This window comes from Muntiacus reevesi, chromosome 3 (assembly GCF_963930625.1).
Source record: "Muntiacus reevesi chromosome 3, mMunRee1.1, whole genome shotgun sequence".
NCBI lineage: Eukaryota > Metazoa > Chordata > Mammalia > Artiodactyla > Cervidae > Muntiacus > Muntiacus reevesi.
Genome location: NC_089251.1, coordinates 185634019 through 185654289, shown reverse-complemented (window position 1 = coordinate 185654289; position 20271 = coordinate 185634019). Strand labels below are relative to the sequence as shown.

Sequence of the window (20271 nt, the reverse complement as noted above, 5' to 3'; positions counted from 1 at the left end):
TGCTGGTTACAATTTAAACTAATTAAATTTAGTTTTTTCATGTAAATTTAAAATGACCATATGTGATTTTCGGTTTGAAATGTGGAATTGAAATCAGGAGCTACTCACAGACTAAAGATTGCCTTCAGATTAGAATTAAGAGTTTTCATACTAGAAGTTCAATTACAAAATTTTCTCAAGATAACATATAATCTGATTTCCTTCCCCCAAACATGTTATACTGTCCTATACAGTGATATTTACTTTCTTAAGAACATTTTTCATTGGAGTAAGTTCTTTTTTAACACTCTAAGTGAAAATGTAATTTAGAATTTCCATTTGTTGGTAGCAGATTCAGTCAGTTCTCTTTTTTAGGATATTACTGGTTAGTGAGCCACAGCAGTACTTAAAGTGTTCAGGTAGAAGGTGCATTAAACAATCAAGTAAACCAAGCAAAAGCATTAGAGTGAGAAACTGGGCGAGAAGGGTGATTCTCACAGAGTTAAGCGGTGCTTCTGACATGGCTTCCCTTTAAGAACCACTGGACTAAAGAGAAGTGGTTGGAATTTTTCTGGTGGGGTAGAAATAGGATGGGAAGAGACGAAGAACATGGAACTCTCAGAAGTGACCAAATTATAATCTGGAAGTTCACAAAGGAGCCAATCTGTAAGGTCCATGACCATGGTTTATGATCATGGTTTGAATTCATGTCTAAATGATTATATAAAAAAATTTCCTATTCTTAAAAAGCTCCTTAACATATAAAGAAACCAGCATTTCAAAAGTATTTCAGCTCTTGACCACTTTAAGAGACAAAGCAGAGATTTAAACTTGCAAATTACAGGATTATGAAAAATGATTCCTTTTTAAAATGCGTAAAATAACTTTGGCTTTCATTCCCTTATTCATCCTTAAATTTAAAGTCTGTTACCTAGCAGATACTCATTAATTTCTTCTTAATCCTTAAGGAAGCAGTTTTTAAAGTAAACAGAGCAATTCAAAAAACATACATTTGAATTCATAAGCTAGTTAGGTACAACTCTGGTTATAACCTACAAATAAGAGTAACAGACGGACATGACTCAGCAACTAAACAACAATAAACAGAAGGAAAAGTAGAAAATTTTTTTTAAATTTTAACATTACCAGTAGGTTATAATTAGCTTAAAATTGTTACAAATATTTACAGTTTAAAGATCTTCAGTTTAATGTTGAAGTCAGAAATTTAGTTGGAAGCTAGATTAAGGTAAGAACAGAATTATAAACTTAAAAGTAGAATTCAAAAAAGAAGAACATGTACACATGGTCAAATGATAAGAAGAAAGAAACAGTTACTAGCTATTATGAAAAGTCATGCGTGCAAAAGCAGTAATTGTGGCATTTAAAACTAGCTCAATTTCTCTTTTCATCATCAGGATTCTCTGCATTTGCATCTTATTTTCTTACTTAGGTCTTCCTGTAAAAAAATTTTTGGGGTATAAACATGATATAGATTGATAACATAGTAATTCTGAAATACACATTTCAAAACAACAGACTGTAGCAGTCTGCTTTGCCACTGACTGTTCAGTGCCAGGATGGGGTCAGACTTAATTTCTGCTACTGAATACTACTTTAAATGTATCTGACAGGTGTCTATACATCTGGTTCAGTCCTATCCAGGCTTCTCAAATCAACATCAAGAAAAAAGAAAAATGCTATCACAGTAAGAATGTTATATATACATTTATACACACATAGTCACAACTGAAAAAAATCGTTTAATGTTTTCACATTTTTATCTTTAACAGTTAGTATCATTTTGACAGTCAGTTACAATTTCAGTAAGAGGTTATTTACTCTGGAGTTAATAACTAAACTACTTTTAAAAATTTGCTGTCTCAATGTAAGGGTTGTTTAACAAAAGAATTTTGCAGAGGAATACCTTTTGCAGTACAAGTTTCATTAGGAGGCATTGCTAGTAGTCGGTCACCAGTTTGGATATAACCAGCTTCAATTTTGCCAGTTACACAAAATCCAGATCCTTGATCTGCAAAACATGCCAAATTTTGTTATGGTCTACTTAACGTATCATCTGATGCTTAACACTGCTAGATATACTTAGTTCCCTGTATACTGTGCTAAGCGACTTCAGTTGTGTCTGCTTCTTTGTGACCCTATGAACTGCAGCCCACCAGGCTCCCCCATCCCTGGGATTCTTCAGGCAAGAATACTGGAGTGGGCTGCCACGCCCTCCTCCAGGGGATCTTCCTGACCCGCTGGGTCGAACCCGCCTCTCTGACGTCTCCTGCATTGACAGGTGGGTTCTTTACCACTAATGCCACCATTTCCTACTAGTTATATGAAAGCAGCAGTTCAATGAACATTAAGCAATGATTGTTTCAGAATTTTTAATGTATCTATTAAATATGGTACACCACATTCTATTTTCTTATAAATAAAAATATTTAAGTAAGAAAAGGTAGGAATTCCTTCTTCAAGTATTTATTAATGCTTACTAAATACCAGGCATTGTGCTAAACTCTGGGAATAAAGAGATAAAAATATAAGCCTCTACCTAGAAGGAGTTTATACCAGTGAAGAGAAAGGCAAAAATAATTACACTGTCCCAAGACAAGAATTATTTATAATGTGCAACAGAAACAAAACAAGATGCGTCAAAGAATCCCTGATAATGGGCAATGACTACACTTCAGCCAGGAACTTAGAAGAGAAAGAGTCAGGAGTCTAGCAGGCAGACTGTAGGCGTGTACAAAGGCACAGTCATAAACGGACGTGGGGTGTGCTAAGACCCACGTGTCACTTACATGGAATCTGTACGGGACCGTATGGAATAATGAGGGGAAGCCAAGAGAGGAAGCAAAGGATGCAGACACAGAACAAATAATAATGGTGCCTCATAAATCATGCTTAGGGTTTGAATTTCATCCTCAGCTAAGTAACTGGAAACTAGTGAGGAATTGTGAAATGGAGAAGTGACATGATGGTATTTGTGTGTCAGAGTGGAGAAGTTGACTGAAATGCGTATGTTAACTGTAAAAAGAGAAGAAACTCAAGAATCTGAGAATAAGGTATGACAGATTTAAGGTGATAAGGTAAGTGGGGAATAATGGCAAAACAAGAGAAATCTGAGATGATATGTATTAACCGTGAGATAGAAAATTAAAGAACATGATTCATTTTAGCTTTGGTGAATCTGAAGTGTTTGTAAGGCAGACAGGTGAAGAAGATGCATTCAAGGGGGCCCCAATCATACCAAATCCACGAGAACGGAGCCCTTGGAGCACACTCCCTGTGGAGATGCCCAGCAGCAGTCAGCAGATGTATCTGCAGGGTGAGAACAGGTTTGGGTGGAAGATTTGGGGTGCATCAAGATGTAGGAGATAGAAGAAATCATGAATGTTGGTCAAAAGAAGCATGCAGAGTAAGAGAAGTGAAGTGACAGAACGCAAGTTAAAGGACAGAGAAAGAGGAGGCCAGAGGCGATAGAGAGAGGTCAAACAGTGGAGCAGGAGAAAGTGGGTCACGGAAACCAAGGGGGAAAAGCTTCAGGGTGGATGTGGCTAGCAGCCTCAGAGGAAATGCCAAATTCAAGTAAGATGGAAGTAAGACAGAACTGAAAAAGGCATACTGACGCTGGCAACCAAGGAGTCATTTGATAACCTCAGTGGGAACACTGAGGAGGCAATGCAGGCGGAAGCCAGGGAGCAGCCTGAAGAAAGAAGAGGGGGTAAAAAGTAATCAGCAAAGGCTGTTAGTCAGAAAAAGAATTAAGCACATCTTATTTTTTAAATAGATAATAGTAGCATTTTGAAAAGCATTACCATAATTTCTCTTCTACTAGAATGCTGGAAGATGATAATAATAAATTTCAATTTCACTGAATGATTTTTGTGAAGCACCTTCATTTATTCATTTATTAAACATTTATTAAGTATGTGTTATATGCCAACCACTGGGCTAGGTGCTGCAAATATTGAAATAGAAGTGACAGTACTTCCTCTCAAGGAGTTCACAATCTAAAGGAAATAAACAGCACAGAAACAAGTATAACTGCATGAAAAATGCAACGAGAGCACACACAGAGACCTCAGAGGAACACCTAAGGGTGCGTGTGTGGACGACCACACTTATCACCTCCAAACTGTCCATTTATAGCTGCTCAGTTCCAAATCTACTCTTTACTGCCCACTCTGTGGTAATGAAAATTTGGGGAATAACTGACATCTTTACCATACTGATTATTCCAATATGTTAAGTACATTATATTCTTCTATTTATTAAGAACTTTTATTTCATTTCCATGTTCTATTTTTTATGTAAGGCCTTGTAAACATTAAATTAGATGTATTCTTAGACATTTAATACAATACCTCCTCTAACACCTCTTCTAAGTTTGTCCTTCCTTGGGTTCACATCATCAGTCCTAGGGTCCCATATAGTCCCTGGTATCTTACAGTCACTCTTTTTTATCATATTAATAATTCTCTATATTAAACTTCCTATTTTACCTATGTGTCACATCTGTTTCCTGACCAAAACTGCTACACATGGGTAGGAAATGAACAAGTGAAGAGAGAGAAGAGCACAAGATGGGTAGACACAGTGGCAATAAAACCCCTATATGATTAAGAAACACTGAATGATCCAGTTTGGCTGAAGGATACAGAAACTAAAGGAATCTAAAGGGAGAAAAAACAAAACTATAAGGCTAGAAGGATAAAAAACTGGGTTTTTTTACACTTGGAAGATGAGTAAGATATAAAAGTGAAGGTCACTCAGTCGTGTCTGACTCTTTGCGACCCCATGGACTATACAATCCATGGAACTATCCAGGCCAGAATACTGGAGTGGGTAACCTTCCCCTTCTCCAGGGGATCTTCCCAAACCAGGGATCGAACCCAAGTCTCCCGCATCGAGGGCGGATTCTTTACCAGCTGAGCCACAAGGGAAGCCTAAGTAAGATGTGAGGAAATGGTAAGTAAACTGAAGATTTTTCTGGGTGGGGGCATTAAGTAACTAGAATTATGTACCACTAGCATAAAGAAGGGAGAATCTGAAGACAACATCATAATTTTGTTCAACAACAGAGGTCAAGAGAAAATGGAAAGGCAGGGGCCATACTGGAGAAGGCCAATAGAGGTAGCACTTACCTTTGAAAACATCAGATACACATAATCTAAAAGGCTTATCTATAGATCTCAGAGGAGGCTTGAAGGAATCTGGGAAAAAATGGTAAATATAGAAAGATTTAATTTAAAAGTAATTTTTGATTCATGTCCGATGAGTCCACTATACTCCTTTGTCTCCTAGAAAATATTTTTAATACTAATAGCAAATTGACTGTGATTCATATAATACTTTGTAGTTTGCGAAATGTTTTCACACATTTCTTATTTAATTTCACAACAGTGTGTGAGGTAGGTGGAGTAGGCATTAATTAAACAGGAAAAATTTGGCACCAATTTGAATATTCATATAATTCTAAAACTGGTAATCTCACTCCTGAGTATAAACACTATCCATTTTCACATAAATCACTGTCCTCTATAAAGAACTCTAAATAATAATTACTATCACGTTTATAAAGTATTAAAATTAATATGGCAGTAGTCTTACCAATTTGTTCTAATAAACATAGTCCTTTATACCATTTTGTAAGTTCACTTGATTGAGATCTTGTGATTAGATTTTCACCACTGAGACCACTTGTAGGGATAAAAGCTACATCACTTTCCTATAAAAAAGAATTGAACACATGAAACTCAACACAACGTTGTTTACCTTTTTTTTTGCTTGCCTGTGCCATAGGCATGTGAGATCTTAGTTTCACAACCAAGGATTGCACCGATGTCCCCTGCACTGGAAGCAAGGACTTCTAACCACATACAGCCAGAGAATTCCCAGTACAACATTATTTTTAAAAAGCTAGAAGGTTCACTATTACCATAACTGTGTCAAGTTTGCAAAAGTAACAATGTACTTTTCAAAAAGTAACTTAAATCATAGAACTACTGCCCTGCTGTTATCTGATCCAACAGTTTCCAACCTTTTTTATTTTGTGGGAAACTTACAAGTCTGTTCCAAAACACTCAGGCATTTTTACCTAGTAACATAGGTATATTTCATACTTTTGCTGGAGAAATTTCTCTACTTGTTTCTACACTCCTCTGTGACCTCCCTAAACCAATACATCTAATAAGTGGAGAAAAAGTCTTCTACTTATACTAAATCCAGGCCAATTTATGCAATTTTCTAAAACAAAGTAATCCAAAGAACATAAGATACATATAATACCAGGGATAAATAAAAACAAAAAGGATTAAACACACTGAACAAGACAAGAATATCAAAGTAGTTTTTTCTCTCTTATCAGTAAGATGAGACTTAAGAAAAGTAACCAAATAAATTTAAAATTACCTTACCTTAAAACCTGCTTGCTTAAGAAAGTGCCCAAGTTTTCCAGTAATCTCTTGAAACCTTTCTTGTTGCCAATTAACCTGACAAAGATTCAATTTATTTTTAAAACTATGCATAAGACCATGCTATATATAAAAAATTTTAATTTCTGAAATAAAATATAATTAAAACTGTGAAATATAATTATAAAATCTATGAAAATATGAAATCTACTTAAAATTAAAGCTCAGAATGTCAGATCTTAGTATTAAAATGATTGAAAAGTAGCTTTTCCTACAACAGAAAGCCTGGAAACAAACACCAAAACAGAATTTTTTGTGTATGCTAATTTTGTTTTTGTTGTTCAGTTGCTAAGTCATGTCCAACTCTGTAACCTATGGACTGTAGCCCAACAGGTTCCTCTGTCCATGAGATATTCTAGGCAAGAATACTGGAGTGGGCTGCCTCTAAAAGTGAATTCAAATGTGAGGAGAAAAAGTGTTACTTATTAAATTTGTGCTTGGACCAATTGCTTGACCAAATGAAATAACATAAAATTATTGACACCTACTCAAGTCAACTAGACTTCTTAGTATATGTATACATACATATACTAATACTTCTTAGTATATGTAATGTTCATATGTGATATGAATTCTAGGTAACTATTCCCATGCTATAGTATTCAGGGGTAAATGTAAAAATGACTTGTAAGTTACTTGTAAGTTACATGGAAAGTCGTGTCAAAATAAGATGGATTAATGGATGGACACAGTGGTAGACAGACAAAAATGAGATCAAGCAAGTGGAAGAATATTATGTAGGAGGTATATTCTGGGTGTCTACTGCAAAATTCTTCCAACTTTGCTTTATGTCTGAATATTTTCATACTAAAACATTGGGGGGAAAATAAAAGGTATATGTAATGATGATACCATAAAAGAACTATGTAGAAAATTTAGGTGAATATGTATTTGATCCCAGGATAAGAAAATACCTATGCATAAAGAAAGAAATTAAAAGGAAATAGTAATGTCTTTAATAAATAAATTATGCTTACAAATCACTCAGTTTTAAAACTTTAAAAAAATCAAATACAAATTCAAAAAAATACAAATGATAAATAAATACACAAAGAATGTGCGTCCATGTGTGTGGGCTAAGTCACCTCAGTCATATCCAGCTTTTTTCAACCATGAGGACTGTAGCCTGCCACGCTCCTCTGTCCACGGGATTCCCCAGGCAAGAAAACTGGAGTGGGCTGCCATGCCCTCCTCCAGGGGATCTCCCAGACCCAGGGATCAAACTCACATCTCCTATGTCTCCTGCATGGACAGGTGGGTTCTTTAGCACTAGCACCACCTGGGAAGCCCTTCTGATCATGTACAATAAGACTTAAAAGTATATATATCCTTAGGCCCAGAAATTTCCACAGAATAAACTATTTCTAAATACACGCACAAAACTGAAAACATTCACAAGTAAGGAGCTGTCTGAATAAAGTATATCTTCAAAATATATTAGAATAAAGCTGTAAAAACCTCTTTACATAAAAAGTATTAGTTACTTAGAAACAAAAATAAGAATATTGCCAATTTTTTGAAAAAAGTAGATAATGAAGCAGACTAGAACCCAATGTAATAAAGAAAAAAATTTTTATGTGCAAAAATAAACTGAATGAAAGTACAAAATGAAAAGTTAAAAATGTGCAGGAGGGGGAGGCTGGAAATATAGTTATTTCCGGTTTTCCTCATAGAATAAATAAAGCATTTTTATAACTAAAAATGATTTTAAGATTTATAAGTTAATTCTGAAAGTAAAAATTTATCTTCTTGCTTAATACTACTAATACCTCATTTTAATATCAGCATCATGTATTTATTCTTTAAAATATGACAACTGGGCTAAGAAAATGTATACTAGTCACACCTGAGGTCATCAACACGGCAGAACATCATCTTAATCAGCATCTAAAATGAATACTCAAAACGCTTTTAAATACCTGATCCCCCCCCCAAAAAAATACCTGATCCATTTTATTGACGGCAACTGCGAGTTGGGTCACTCCAAGAGAACGAACCAAGAGGCCATGCTCTCGTGTTTGTCCCCCAGTCTCAAATCCAGCTTCAAACTCTCCCCTGCTGGCATCTACAACTAAAACAGCTACATCTGCCTAAAAAAAAAAAAAAAAACTAAGCTAGAACAGTGTCACAGCATTTGAATTCAAAGGACAGACTATTGAAGTAATTGTGCAGCTCAGATTTTAAAGGAAGACTCTAACATGACATCAAACACAAGCAAATCAAAGGAGTCACACAGATGGATTAAAACTTTAAAGAGAAGAAGTACTAGCATGTGGTCAAAAAATAATGACATAAAGAATAAAACCTTCCCATGTTTGATTACATAACAATTATGATAACTGGGCAAAGGAAGAAAAACATAAAATTAAAACCTAAGTAAACAGGGATGAACAATTGTGTTATGAACTCTCCATATTTTCTAATAATCATCTATTACAAAAGAAATCAGTGTTCCATATGTCTAATGCTATTTTCATTGTTTTAATTAAAGTTATTATCTTTGAATTTCTTTTTCAGTACCCTTATTAAGAATCATGTACATTTAATACCATTAAGACCACAGGGGGAAAACTCCCAAGGTTCCCTATTTCTGCATAAATAAGCTCTTTAAAAAGATACAGGACTCAAATACTAATATAAATGTAACAAAAAACTTATATTGAAATATTCACTCCAATTTATTAATAAATGAAATACAAAGTTATGCCTCATCAAGCCCCTACCATTATTTTTACTAAAGAAACTTGTGACTTTTATACATTTACTACTTTGTAATAAATTACAATTCTAAGGTTTTATACAGTACCAATAAATAGACAATGAAAAATACAATATTTCTCTATTTTTTTCAAATTTTTCAAAAGGTTAGAACTTTAGTATTTCAAGTTATAATCCTAGAATTATAACCTCAGCATCAGGACATTTTATTTACATTCACTGTACTTTGGTTAAGGAAATATCTGGTACCTGGGCTGCTCCTGTAATCATATTTGGAATGAAATCCTTATGGCCTGGAGCATCCATTAATGTAATAACTTTGGTTTTCGTCTCAAACTTTGTCATACCAACATCCATTGTTACCCCCCTTAAAGAAAACATAAAATGGTTAGAACAACTATAGAAATAATCAAGCTTTAGAGATTAAGTTACTTAATAATATAGGGAAAATAACAGCCTAAATTCTTAAGTAATAGTGAGAATTCTATTATATAATCTGTTATTTTGAATAATTAGGTTATCTGGAATTTCTGCTGGTATGGCTTCAAAACAAGGTTGTAGACACAACAAGAACTTAATCAAAATGATTGAGGTTTCCCATTCTCTTTCTTTTTTTTTCTCAGTAAGAAGCAGTATAAATTGCGAAGGAAGAAAGAAATATAGGGACATCTCTGGAGTGGGAAACAAATACTGCACATGAGATAAGATAAAAATGAAGAATGAGGTACTATCAAGAGGAACTTTTCCTTATCTTCTTACATTTATGTTTCAGTAATTATAGAAATAAGCTTGTGAAACTTTCATTTGCAAGGTTGTTCAGCATGTTACACATTTATCAAACGAGACATAACAAAGGAGATGCACAATTTCTTAAAAATTGAGAGAGACAAAGAGAGACAAAGAGGTTTTGCATCCCATGTAATCTTCTTGGAGTCCAACACAGTACTCTTCTTAGCCACAAAAACAGAGTCAGATTATAAGAAAGTTCAGGACTTTTTACAAAAGTAGCAAGTCTTTCTAAACTTGAGGAGTTTAGAAAGTGAAATCAAGCGGGCAATAAATTAGGTAATTATTCATCCTGGTTTGCCCTGAAAAATCCAGAATAAGGAATGAGCACTCTTTTACTAGCAGTATCGCAACAATTATGCTGGTAAATTACATGTTCATCTTAGCAGTAAAGTAACTGTGGGTCTTCTTAGTCACATTATTCTAGTTTAATCTGAAACCATGGGCCATTTAAGCTTGTAAAAACGATACTTAATTCTCTTTAATAATCTCCAAATAATTATCTGAGAATAGTGATGAACCAAGACTGAGCCTAAACTCCTCCTTGGATCACTTTGATCATATGCTTTGGACCTATCTTTACTCTGCATGTGTAACCAAAAGAATATGAAAATGTCACTCAGGCTACTATTAATTTCTGTTCAACACATGAGCAGAACAGAGGATTTACAAGCATTTAACACGGTGGGATATGCAATTCACTGCATTTTCAAACTGTTACTAAGGAATATAGTGGTAAGTTAAAACTCCCATTATGTATATGGAAGCTTCTACGATCTACAGGAGGAAGGAATGTCCTAAAAATTGCAGCATGCTGAGCAACAACAGAGAACTACCAGTAGCAAAAGTTATTAACAGCCAACCAGCAGGTTTATTATTTAAAAACATTAAAGTTATTAATTATTCTAAGAAAGAGAAAAATTATTACCTTACTTGTCTGCTCAACTCACATATGAAATAAATTAAAACAAGCTCACTTTCACTTAAATGATACAATTCTCAATCTCTCTACCTACTTGACAGATGGCATAAAGGAAACTAAAAAGCTATATATATATACTTCAATAATCTACTTGATATGCTGACAGGTAAAAATTATTTACAAAATTCAAACCACTACGATGTAAAATTCTACTTATCAAAAGAGGTAAGGAATATTGTGACCAGCTTTACTGAAAATAAAATAAAATAAAATTATTATAATGTAGATTACCCAATACTCCAAGAAAATAAACACACATATTTTTAATGCTCTCTAATCATATTCAAAATGAAGACATCACAGGACACAGTAATTTCTTAGTTGATTTATGACTTTCAGAAGGCTGTAGAGTATTAATTTGAGATTGTAGGTATAATTGCCATTTCACTTAATTATCAGGTATCCTCTTTCTTTCCAGACAAAGGTGCCATTGGGTCCCCCATCCTTAACAGTTCTAACATGAGATATATTACCAGGCTAAAAAGACCTCAAAAGAAATACTTTGGTCAGAGGGTATGAGTGGCTATATTCTCCTAGAATCTTCCCAGAGTTAGCACTGAACACAGTTACATGTTCAGGAGTAATCCACTGGATTAGATCTGCATAGCAGGAGATAGATTTAACTACTTGTTTGTTGACTGTGTCTCATAAAAACATAGTAAAGAAAGTATAAAGATGAATTAAATCTTGTAATTGAATTTACTAGTCATTTTCATTTCAGACAAAAGATAGTATACTACAAAAAGTTACTTTTCCTTTATAAACTGATATTATAATAACTCTACATATATATAGGATATATATATTTAACACTATATATACTAATTTTAAATTAAGAGTCTTTCTCATAATGTTAATTCAAAATCAAGACAATTTGACATATACTCAGGGAAGTGACAAGCAAAACTTCTCCCACAGAATAATTAACTAAGAGATTTTACTCCCTTTTTCTGTATGTGTTTTTCTTTCAGTTTTTTATAAACATACTTTCAAACTATTTCCATAGAATTTAAAGGAGTAAAACATTGTATGTTGTAGTCTACTACAACCAAAACTGCAATAAAAATACTTCCCTGATAACTGAAAGTTTTCTAAAAATAGTATCTAAAATATTTCATGATTTGTTTCATGCATATTCAACACATACTACACAATCATTTAAAAAACTATATAAATTTCGAATGAAAATTTTACATATAATGACTACCTTTCCCTTTCTTCACCAGTCTCATCCAATACCCATGCATATGCAAACGAAGCTTTGCCAGCCTTCTTAGACTCTTGTTCATACTTATGCATAGTTCTTTTGTTTACGTCACCCAGAAGATAAAGCAAATGTCCCATCAGAGTACTTTTCCCAGCATCAACATGACCTAAGGAAAATTGATTCAAGATTTAAAAAAAGGTACATTTTCCAGATGTTGTTCACATTGAGGCATCGCATGAATTTGTAATTCAATAGTTTAGAGCAATAAACAACAATTTTTATCAAATAATAGTTTGCCAATAAGTTGTTAAAATGGAGGAAAAAGAGCATATCTCTTTAGAGGGGAGAAAGTTTTCTTGATTTCTGGAAATCAAAATGATCATCAACAAGACATGCCATTTTCCAATATTCATAAAATGAAAAGGCCACAACCAAGTCCAATGACCTCTTTGGCGACTTGGCATTATTTCACCCCAAGTGACCTTGACAACTCAACATTACGGTACCATGCCCTCTTGCTTCATGTCTATTACACCCACACAGAAACTCGGAGTGGAGTGTATTCCCATGCTGCCACTAGACAGTTACTGGGCTCAAGCAGCTGACTGACAATCCAGAGGAACAAAAGGCATTACCAATGACCACTAGGTTGAGCAGCTGCTTTCCTCCTTGCCGCTTCTCCAGTTCCGCTTTGATATCTATTTGTTGCCTCAGCTTGCTAGACTTTTTCACTGGTATTGGTGTTGAACTCTGCTCTTCTGATGCTTGAATGGTGTAGGATGGAAGAGCTGATTTAGAAGCACTTTCAAGTACATCAGAAGAAACAAGGTTGGTATCTTCACTAGAGTGTCCTTTTTGAGGTGTGTGGAAACTATGACCATTTTCTTCAGCAGTTACTCTACAGAAGGCAGAGACAGGAATAAAGACTATTTAAACCGGGTCTGGCGACCACCCTTGAAGAACTGCTGCTTTCCCAGAGGTGCTGGGATATTTCTTGGGAGTGTTAGCAGAGAAGCCAAGTAGTGAAGTCACATGCCGACATAGAGAATAATCCGAGATCAAGCACTGAGCCTTTGGAGTGGGAGCACTGATTCCAAGACCCTAGACTACCAGAGAACTAACCCTAGGGAGTATCAAATAGTGAGAACTCACAAAAAGGAAACCACTTGAATACAAGACCCGGCATCACCCAACCACCAGTAGCACCTTGAAATCATTCCACCTACAATCAGGAACAAGACAAGGGTGTACACTTTTGCCACTATTATTCAACATAGTTCTGGAAGTACTAGCTATAGCCATCAGAGAAGAAAAAGAAATAAAAGGAATCCAGATTGAGAAAGAAGAAGTAAAGCTCTCACTGTTTGCAGATGACATGATACTGTACATGGAAAATCCTAAAAATAGTATCAGAAAATTACTAGAGCTAATCAGTGAATTTAGCAAAGTTGCAGGATACAAAATCAATACACAGAAATCACTTGCATGTCTATATACTAACAATGAAAACTCAGAGAAATTAAGGAATCAATCCCATTCATCACTGCAACAAAAAGAATTAAGTATCTAGGAATAAACTTACCTAACGAGACAAAAGAACTGTACACAGAAAATTATAAGACACTGATAAAAGAAATCAAAGGGGACATAAACAGATGGAGAGATATTCCATGTTCTTGGGTAGGAAGAATCAATATTGTGAAAATGACTATACTACCAAACGCAATCTACATAGTCAATGCAATCCCTATCAAATTACCAATGGCATTTTTTCACAGAACTAGAACTAAAAATTTCACAATTCATATGGAAATACAAAAGACCCCAAATAGACAAAGCAGTCTTGAGAAAGAAGAATGGAGCTGGAGGAATCAACCTTCCTGATGTCAGATTATACACAAAGCTACAGTCATCAGGACAGCATGGTGCTGGCACAAAAACAGAAATATAGACCTATGGAACAAGATAGAAAGCCCAGAAATAAACCCAGGCACCTACGGGTACCTTATTTTTTGACAAAGGAGGCAAGAATATTAAATGGGGCAAAGACAGACTCTTCAATAAATGGTGCTGGGAAAACTGGACAAATACATGTAAAAGAATGAAATTAGAACACTTCCTAACACCATACACAAAGATAAACTCAAAATGGATGAAAGACCTAAATGTAAGATCAGAAACTATAAAACTCTTAAGAGGAAAACATAGGCAGAACACTCGATGACACAAATCAAAGTAAGATCCTCTATGACCCACCTCCTAGAGTAATGGAAATAAAAACAAAAGTAAATAAGTGGGACCTGATTAAACTTACAAGCACAGCAAAGGAAACTATAAGCAAGATGAAAAGACAACCCTCAGACTGGGAGAAAATTAATAGCAAATGAAACAACTAACAAAGGATTCATTTCCAAAATATACAAGTAGCTCATACAACTCAATGCCAAAAAACCAAACAATCCAATCAAAAAGTGGGGAAAAGACCTAAAGAGACATTTCTCCAAAGAAAACATAAAGATGGCCAACAAACACATGAAAAGATGCTCAACATCACTCATTATTAGAGAAATGCAAATCAAAAACCACAATGAGATAACACTTCACACTGGTCAGAATGGCCATCATCAAAAAGCCTACAAACAATAAACGCTGGAGAAGGTGTGGAGAAAAGGGACTGCTCTTGCACTGGTGGGAATGTAAACTGATACAGCCACTATGGAAGATGGTATGGAGATTCCTTTAAAAACTTGGAATAAAACCACCATATGACCCAGCAATCCCACTCCTAGGCATATACCCTGAGAAAACCAGGGTTGAAAAAGACACATGTATCCCACTGTTCATTGCAGCACTATTTACAATAGTTAGAAGATGGAAGCAATCTAGATGTCTACTGACAGATGAATGGATAAAGAAGTTGTAGTATACAATGTAATATTACTCAGTCATAAAAAAGGAACACATTTCAGTCAGTTCTGATGAAGTGGATGAACCTAAAACCTGTTATACGAGTGAAGTGAGTCAGAAAGAAAGATAAATATCATATTCTAACGCACATATATGGGATCTAGAAAAATGGTACTGAAGAATTTATTTACAGGGCAGCAAGGGAGAAACAGACATAGAGAAGAGACTTATGGACATGGGGAGAGGGGAGCAGATGGTGAGATGTGTGTAAAGAGTAACATGGAAACTTACATTCCCATATGTGAAATACAGAGCCAACGGGAAGTTGCTATATGGCTCAGGAAACTCAAACGGGGGCTGTTTCAACCTAGAGGGGTGGGATGGGGAGGGAGATGGGAGGGAGGTTCAAAAGCGAGGGGATATATATATATATGTATACCTATGACTGATTCATGTTGAGATTTGACAGAAAACAACAAAATTCTGTAAAGCAATTATCCTTCAATAAAAAAATAAATTAGAAAAAAAAAGAATATTTAAACCAATTTGACTGACATCCTATAATGTCAGAAGGGCAGAGACATCTCTTTATATTCCTTACATCTGCAGACCAAAAAATAATCTCCGCTAAGTGGCTAGAGTCTGTTAAGGTGGAAATGATAAGCAGTTAGACCCAAACCACACAAATACAGACTTAGAAGATTCCAGGAGAAAAACAGACTACTAAAAACTAAGATAAGAAGAAAATATCCCATAAAGTAACTGAAACTCAATGTCTAAGCCCATAGCTCAGCCATACAGTCCTATCAAAACAGGTGGCATAAAGGAGATATTTTGTAAAAATTGGTACCAAACGTGTTCCAGCAGATAAATTCGTATTAAAAAAAAAAAACAATAGCTTTATCAGTTTTTAATCCCTAACTCATTCCTCCAACAGCACAGAGACTCACAATCTTCTTTTGCTCAAACACTGTCCTTGAAGGAAGTATCTCTAAATGTCTACATTTTTATTACTTTTGGCAAAGGGGTTTTAATTCATTAATTCAATAGATACTTGATTCACTAAAAACTGTAACATACACTAGTCACTGATGCTGAGAAGAAAAGATATAGAAACAAAAAAGTTATCAATTGATCCCAAAAGTTTACAATCTAGTAAGGAACTCAGATATCAGATATGTAAAACAGAAAAAAGACCATCTGGCTTATTTCTTCCTTGACAATGACAGTGCCTCCAAAAGTAAACACTGCTCTTATTGAGTTCTTCATTAGCTCCTTGACTGTCCTCCATGGAAATCATATCAGTGCTATCCTGTGGATAACTATGAAAGATGTAATGTAATCAAACAGACTTATGATGTGCTTTACCTTTCCTTCAATGACACAAATAGGACAAAGAACAGGTTAAATTTCAAGTTATTAGAATGAAACCAATTAGACCCATCTTAATGTGGAGCTGGCAGAGAAGAATTACATATAGAAAGAAGTTTACAAAGATCACTTAAGGATTGTACTGTGATGGAGATGTGTACCAACAGCAAATCTCTTTTCTTCCTGCCCAGCATAACAAAAACAGATTCACTGTTCTCTCTCTTGGTATTTTTTAAATGCTCAACACTGATTCTCATCCCATGCCTCAGGAAAGAATCACATTAGTTATATTTTCAACTTTATTAAAAGCCTCTTATCCACTCCTGTTTTATTTTGCTTTAGCAAATCTCCACTAACTTGAGCAGTCACTGCTTAGACATATTAGCTTCACCTCGAACTACAGGGAAAAAATTTAAGTATCTGGAAACTGTTCCCACTCTTAAAAGAGTCCAACAAACCAAGCTAAGTAAATGAAATTTAAACTGAAATTTTTAAACATTTATTTGAATGTCCAGAACTAGTTCTCTAAAACAAAAACATGACAACTCTGTATTTCGAGGAGTAAAGAAAAAAAACAAACCCTACAAATTACTGTCAAAGTACTCAACCAGAATAACTAGTCACAAACTCTGGTTCTGATCAGGCCTGGGAAAAATCACAATCTCTGGCTTCAAATCTTTCTGTTTTTAGTGAGACTTTTCTTCAAAGGAAAACTCATGGTAACTCCAACACAGAAAACAGACAGAAGCAGAACAGCTCTGATCTGACACAGTGGGCTGAGGGCTGAAGCTGGGCTCACCCACAAAGTAGGCAGCCCTCCTCAGGATAGGAAGAGCACCAGAAACGCGGTCTGTCTTGATTATCTCATTTACAGTTCAGCAACATGGAAGATTTGCTTTTCTCTAACTCTCACAACATTTCTTCAAGTAAATTTTAGGAAAACTGCATTTTAATTCACTAACCCGTGCAGTGTTAGAGCAAAGCGCCAATGTAGCTAGAAAGCATTCTAGGTAAGTCTGTACTGAGTAAAAACTTCTGCATGTTATAAAGTAAAAGTTAATGTATTAAATTTTGAAAAATCTCTTAAGATGAGGTAAAGTAACTATTAGGAGTTCAGAGCTATAATTACTGACTGAAAGAAAGAAAGTATGGAAGAATAAGCTTGTGCATATTTTTTAAGTGCTTTAACACATAACTGTTTAACCTTATCTCTTACTATAAAATGACTGATCTGCTTTTTTAAACCATCTTTCCAAAATTGAGAATATTTCCACATGTTTCGAGAGGCTTCATGTTTCTTTGTGAGTTCTTTAAATGATACTGAAAAGTTAATTATTTAGATTGAAGAGGTTAACCACAGAGTTATTTGTTCTCTACGCAACGTTCTAATGATTTTTATTCACTGCATTTTCGAGAGAGGTATTTACTATCTTTACTAATAGTAAAGAAAAAGTTGGCTCTTTCACTTTATTCTAGGAAATGCATTACCCTTTTTTTTTAATAAGCAGTCACTGGGAATCACATTATATAGAAACCTATGATGCTGAAATCTTGACTCAAAAGTGTTTAATTATATTCCTCTGTGCTTTCTTGAGACTAAATAAAAACAACAGCCTAAGTATTATCCTTACTATAAATTTCCCAAAAAATCCTATAAAAGTATTTGATGTAAATATAGCTTGGTCCTTGAGCAATATATATGCATTTCTAAGTATTTTCCATCTGTACCTGTAGACCTTTCACATTCTGATGACTTCTTCTACAGAGCCACATCAAAATACTAGCTCACAGGTCTGCTTTTTACTATTTCCAGGTTTTTTTTTTTTTTTTTTAATGTATTTGCCCAAGGACTCTGATCGATAAATACTTAAACAACTATTCTATGAAAAGAAAATAGTGATTAACACTAATGGTCCCTGTCCTCATGAAGCATATAGTCTTATAAACTCTGAAAAGTTTGCATTATACTTGTAAAGCATAAAGGTAGTATTCTAAGAATTACTACTTGAATTGAGCATTTTTTCTTGATCATTAATTACTATATTAATAATTTCAATTAATAATTTAAAAATAATTTTAATTAATTATTATTACTGTTATAAATACTTACAAACATAACTATGTATTTACTTCTGATATATAGTACCCCGTGGGCTGTAATATATAGACAAATATACATAGACAAGTCTAGAATCAAGCCCATTTTCTCATTCTCTTTTCTTTGTACTAGGCTCATTTGCATGTTGCTTTCTAAGCCTCTAAAACCTTTTGCATAAGATTTTAAAATCCTTAGAACAAGGAACTGCATATTTTATTTATTTTTTCCTTGCTCAATGGAAATAATTTCATAATAGGATTAAATGGCACTCAAGACATGAGAATAAAAAGGTATTTATGATTCCAACAACCCAAGCCTAATTCAGAGAGAAAAGACATACACTAAGCTTTTTGTTACTGAATCAGGATGCAAAATTATTTTAATGGGCTAAAGTTACTCAAATTAAAAATTAACTTTTTCATTCATCCATTCATTCAACTAACATATACTGAATGCCTACTATGTCCTAGATATGGAGTTCTTTCCCTCACTAAATTTGAAATCTAATGAATAAATCTGGCTTCTATAAAATAAAAATAAATAAAATGAACGAAATAATCATTAACATTCGTCCCAACAGACACTCATGGATATTTCTATTAATTTACATTAAGAAATGCTGTAAAGGAGAAAAAAATGGCTGCTGAGGTTGTATTTCCTGAAATTGAAAAAATATATATATTTTGTTTATATTTGATAAGTGTTTCTTGTCTAACTGGCAGACAAAACATATATAATTAAAGTTATGACTCTGCTGTTATGTCTCAAGCAACCCACTCTCCTCATCTATAGAAACTCTTGACAGAATTCTAAAGATTGTGAAAAGAAAGAATAAATGAGTAATATCTAAGTATGACTTATTATCATTTCTCATTAGATATCTGTGAGTCTAGGTATGCTTTATTTTATACTTTGTCTTTGTTATACTGATCCATTTTATTCAGTATCAAAGTCTAAAAGAGTTTAAAGGTAATAGCAAAAATATTTAATTAATGATTGCATGATTCACCAGCTACATTTAACTGCAAACACTGCCTGTTTACGCCATCTAGTGGCATAAGGAAGCCCTAGCTCACAGTGCTCGATTTCACAAAATCACAGGCTTTTGACAGCAAAGAAGATATACCTTATTTGTATGAGGAAATTGACAATGAGGTAGATTAACACACATAGATCAATTTAGAGTCAAGCCTAATTTCTCATCCCCTTTTCTTTGCATTATGCCATACTGAGGATCTATTGTACTTCAATGACTATATTATGCAAAATTGAAACAGATTCTTACAGTCTAACAAGGAGACAATACTAATTTCAAAAGAAGGAGGAAGAGTTAAAAACCTTACCTGGGCACTTCAAATCCCATAGTTTGCTTCTTTCCAGATACAGTCATCTTAGTAACTTTTGGCACAATCTCAGATTCACTTGGAGATGACTGGGAATCTATTGATTTTCCTAATTAAAGAGTAAAATATAAAAAGCACATTAATTCAAGTTGATTCCTAGAAACATTATATATTAAATACATATTATGACAATTTTCATAGAACCACATCTTTAAACATGTCTTTTTCTCTAAAAAAAAATTCAGTGAAATATTAAAATGTTGAAAGAAATTCTTCTGTCACCCTGTTCTGGGAAATCCCCTCCTGTCAGGACTCTTCTATGCTTAACCCTCCACCAACCACCAAATCTCTTCCTAATTTTGAACTGACTCTTAAGTTTCAATATTAAGAGGTCACAA

At 34.3% G+C, this 20271-nt stretch overlaps 1 protein-coding gene across 3 annotated transcripts in view; it reads right to left on the bottom strand.

Moving 5' to 3' along the window:
* The window catches only part of HBS1L (HBS1 like translational GTPase), an 82604-nt gene that overhangs the window by 10994 nt on the left and 51339 nt on the right, over positions 1-20271 (bottom strand). For 2 of the 3 annotated variants that reach the window (XM_065931305.1, XM_065931309.1), the window contains 9 exons: positions 19874-19982; positions 12790-13052; positions 12155-12320; positions 9429-9546; positions 8405-8551; positions 6405-6479; positions 5599-5716; positions 5133-5201; positions 1904-2008 (listed from right to left, as the gene is read on the bottom strand). In XM_065931305.1, the coding sequence (XP_065787377.1) occupies positions 1904-2008; positions 5133-5201; positions 5599-5716; positions 6405-6479; positions 8405-8551; positions 9429-9546; positions 12155-12320; positions 12790-13052; positions 19874-19982 (1170 nt within the window). The remainder of the gene's footprint in view (positions 1-1903; positions 2009-5132; positions 5202-5598; positions 5717-6404; positions 6480-8404; positions 8552-9428; positions 9547-12154; positions 12321-12789; positions 13053-19873; positions 19983-20271) is intronic. The other variant, XM_065931306.1, reaches the window with a different exon arrangement.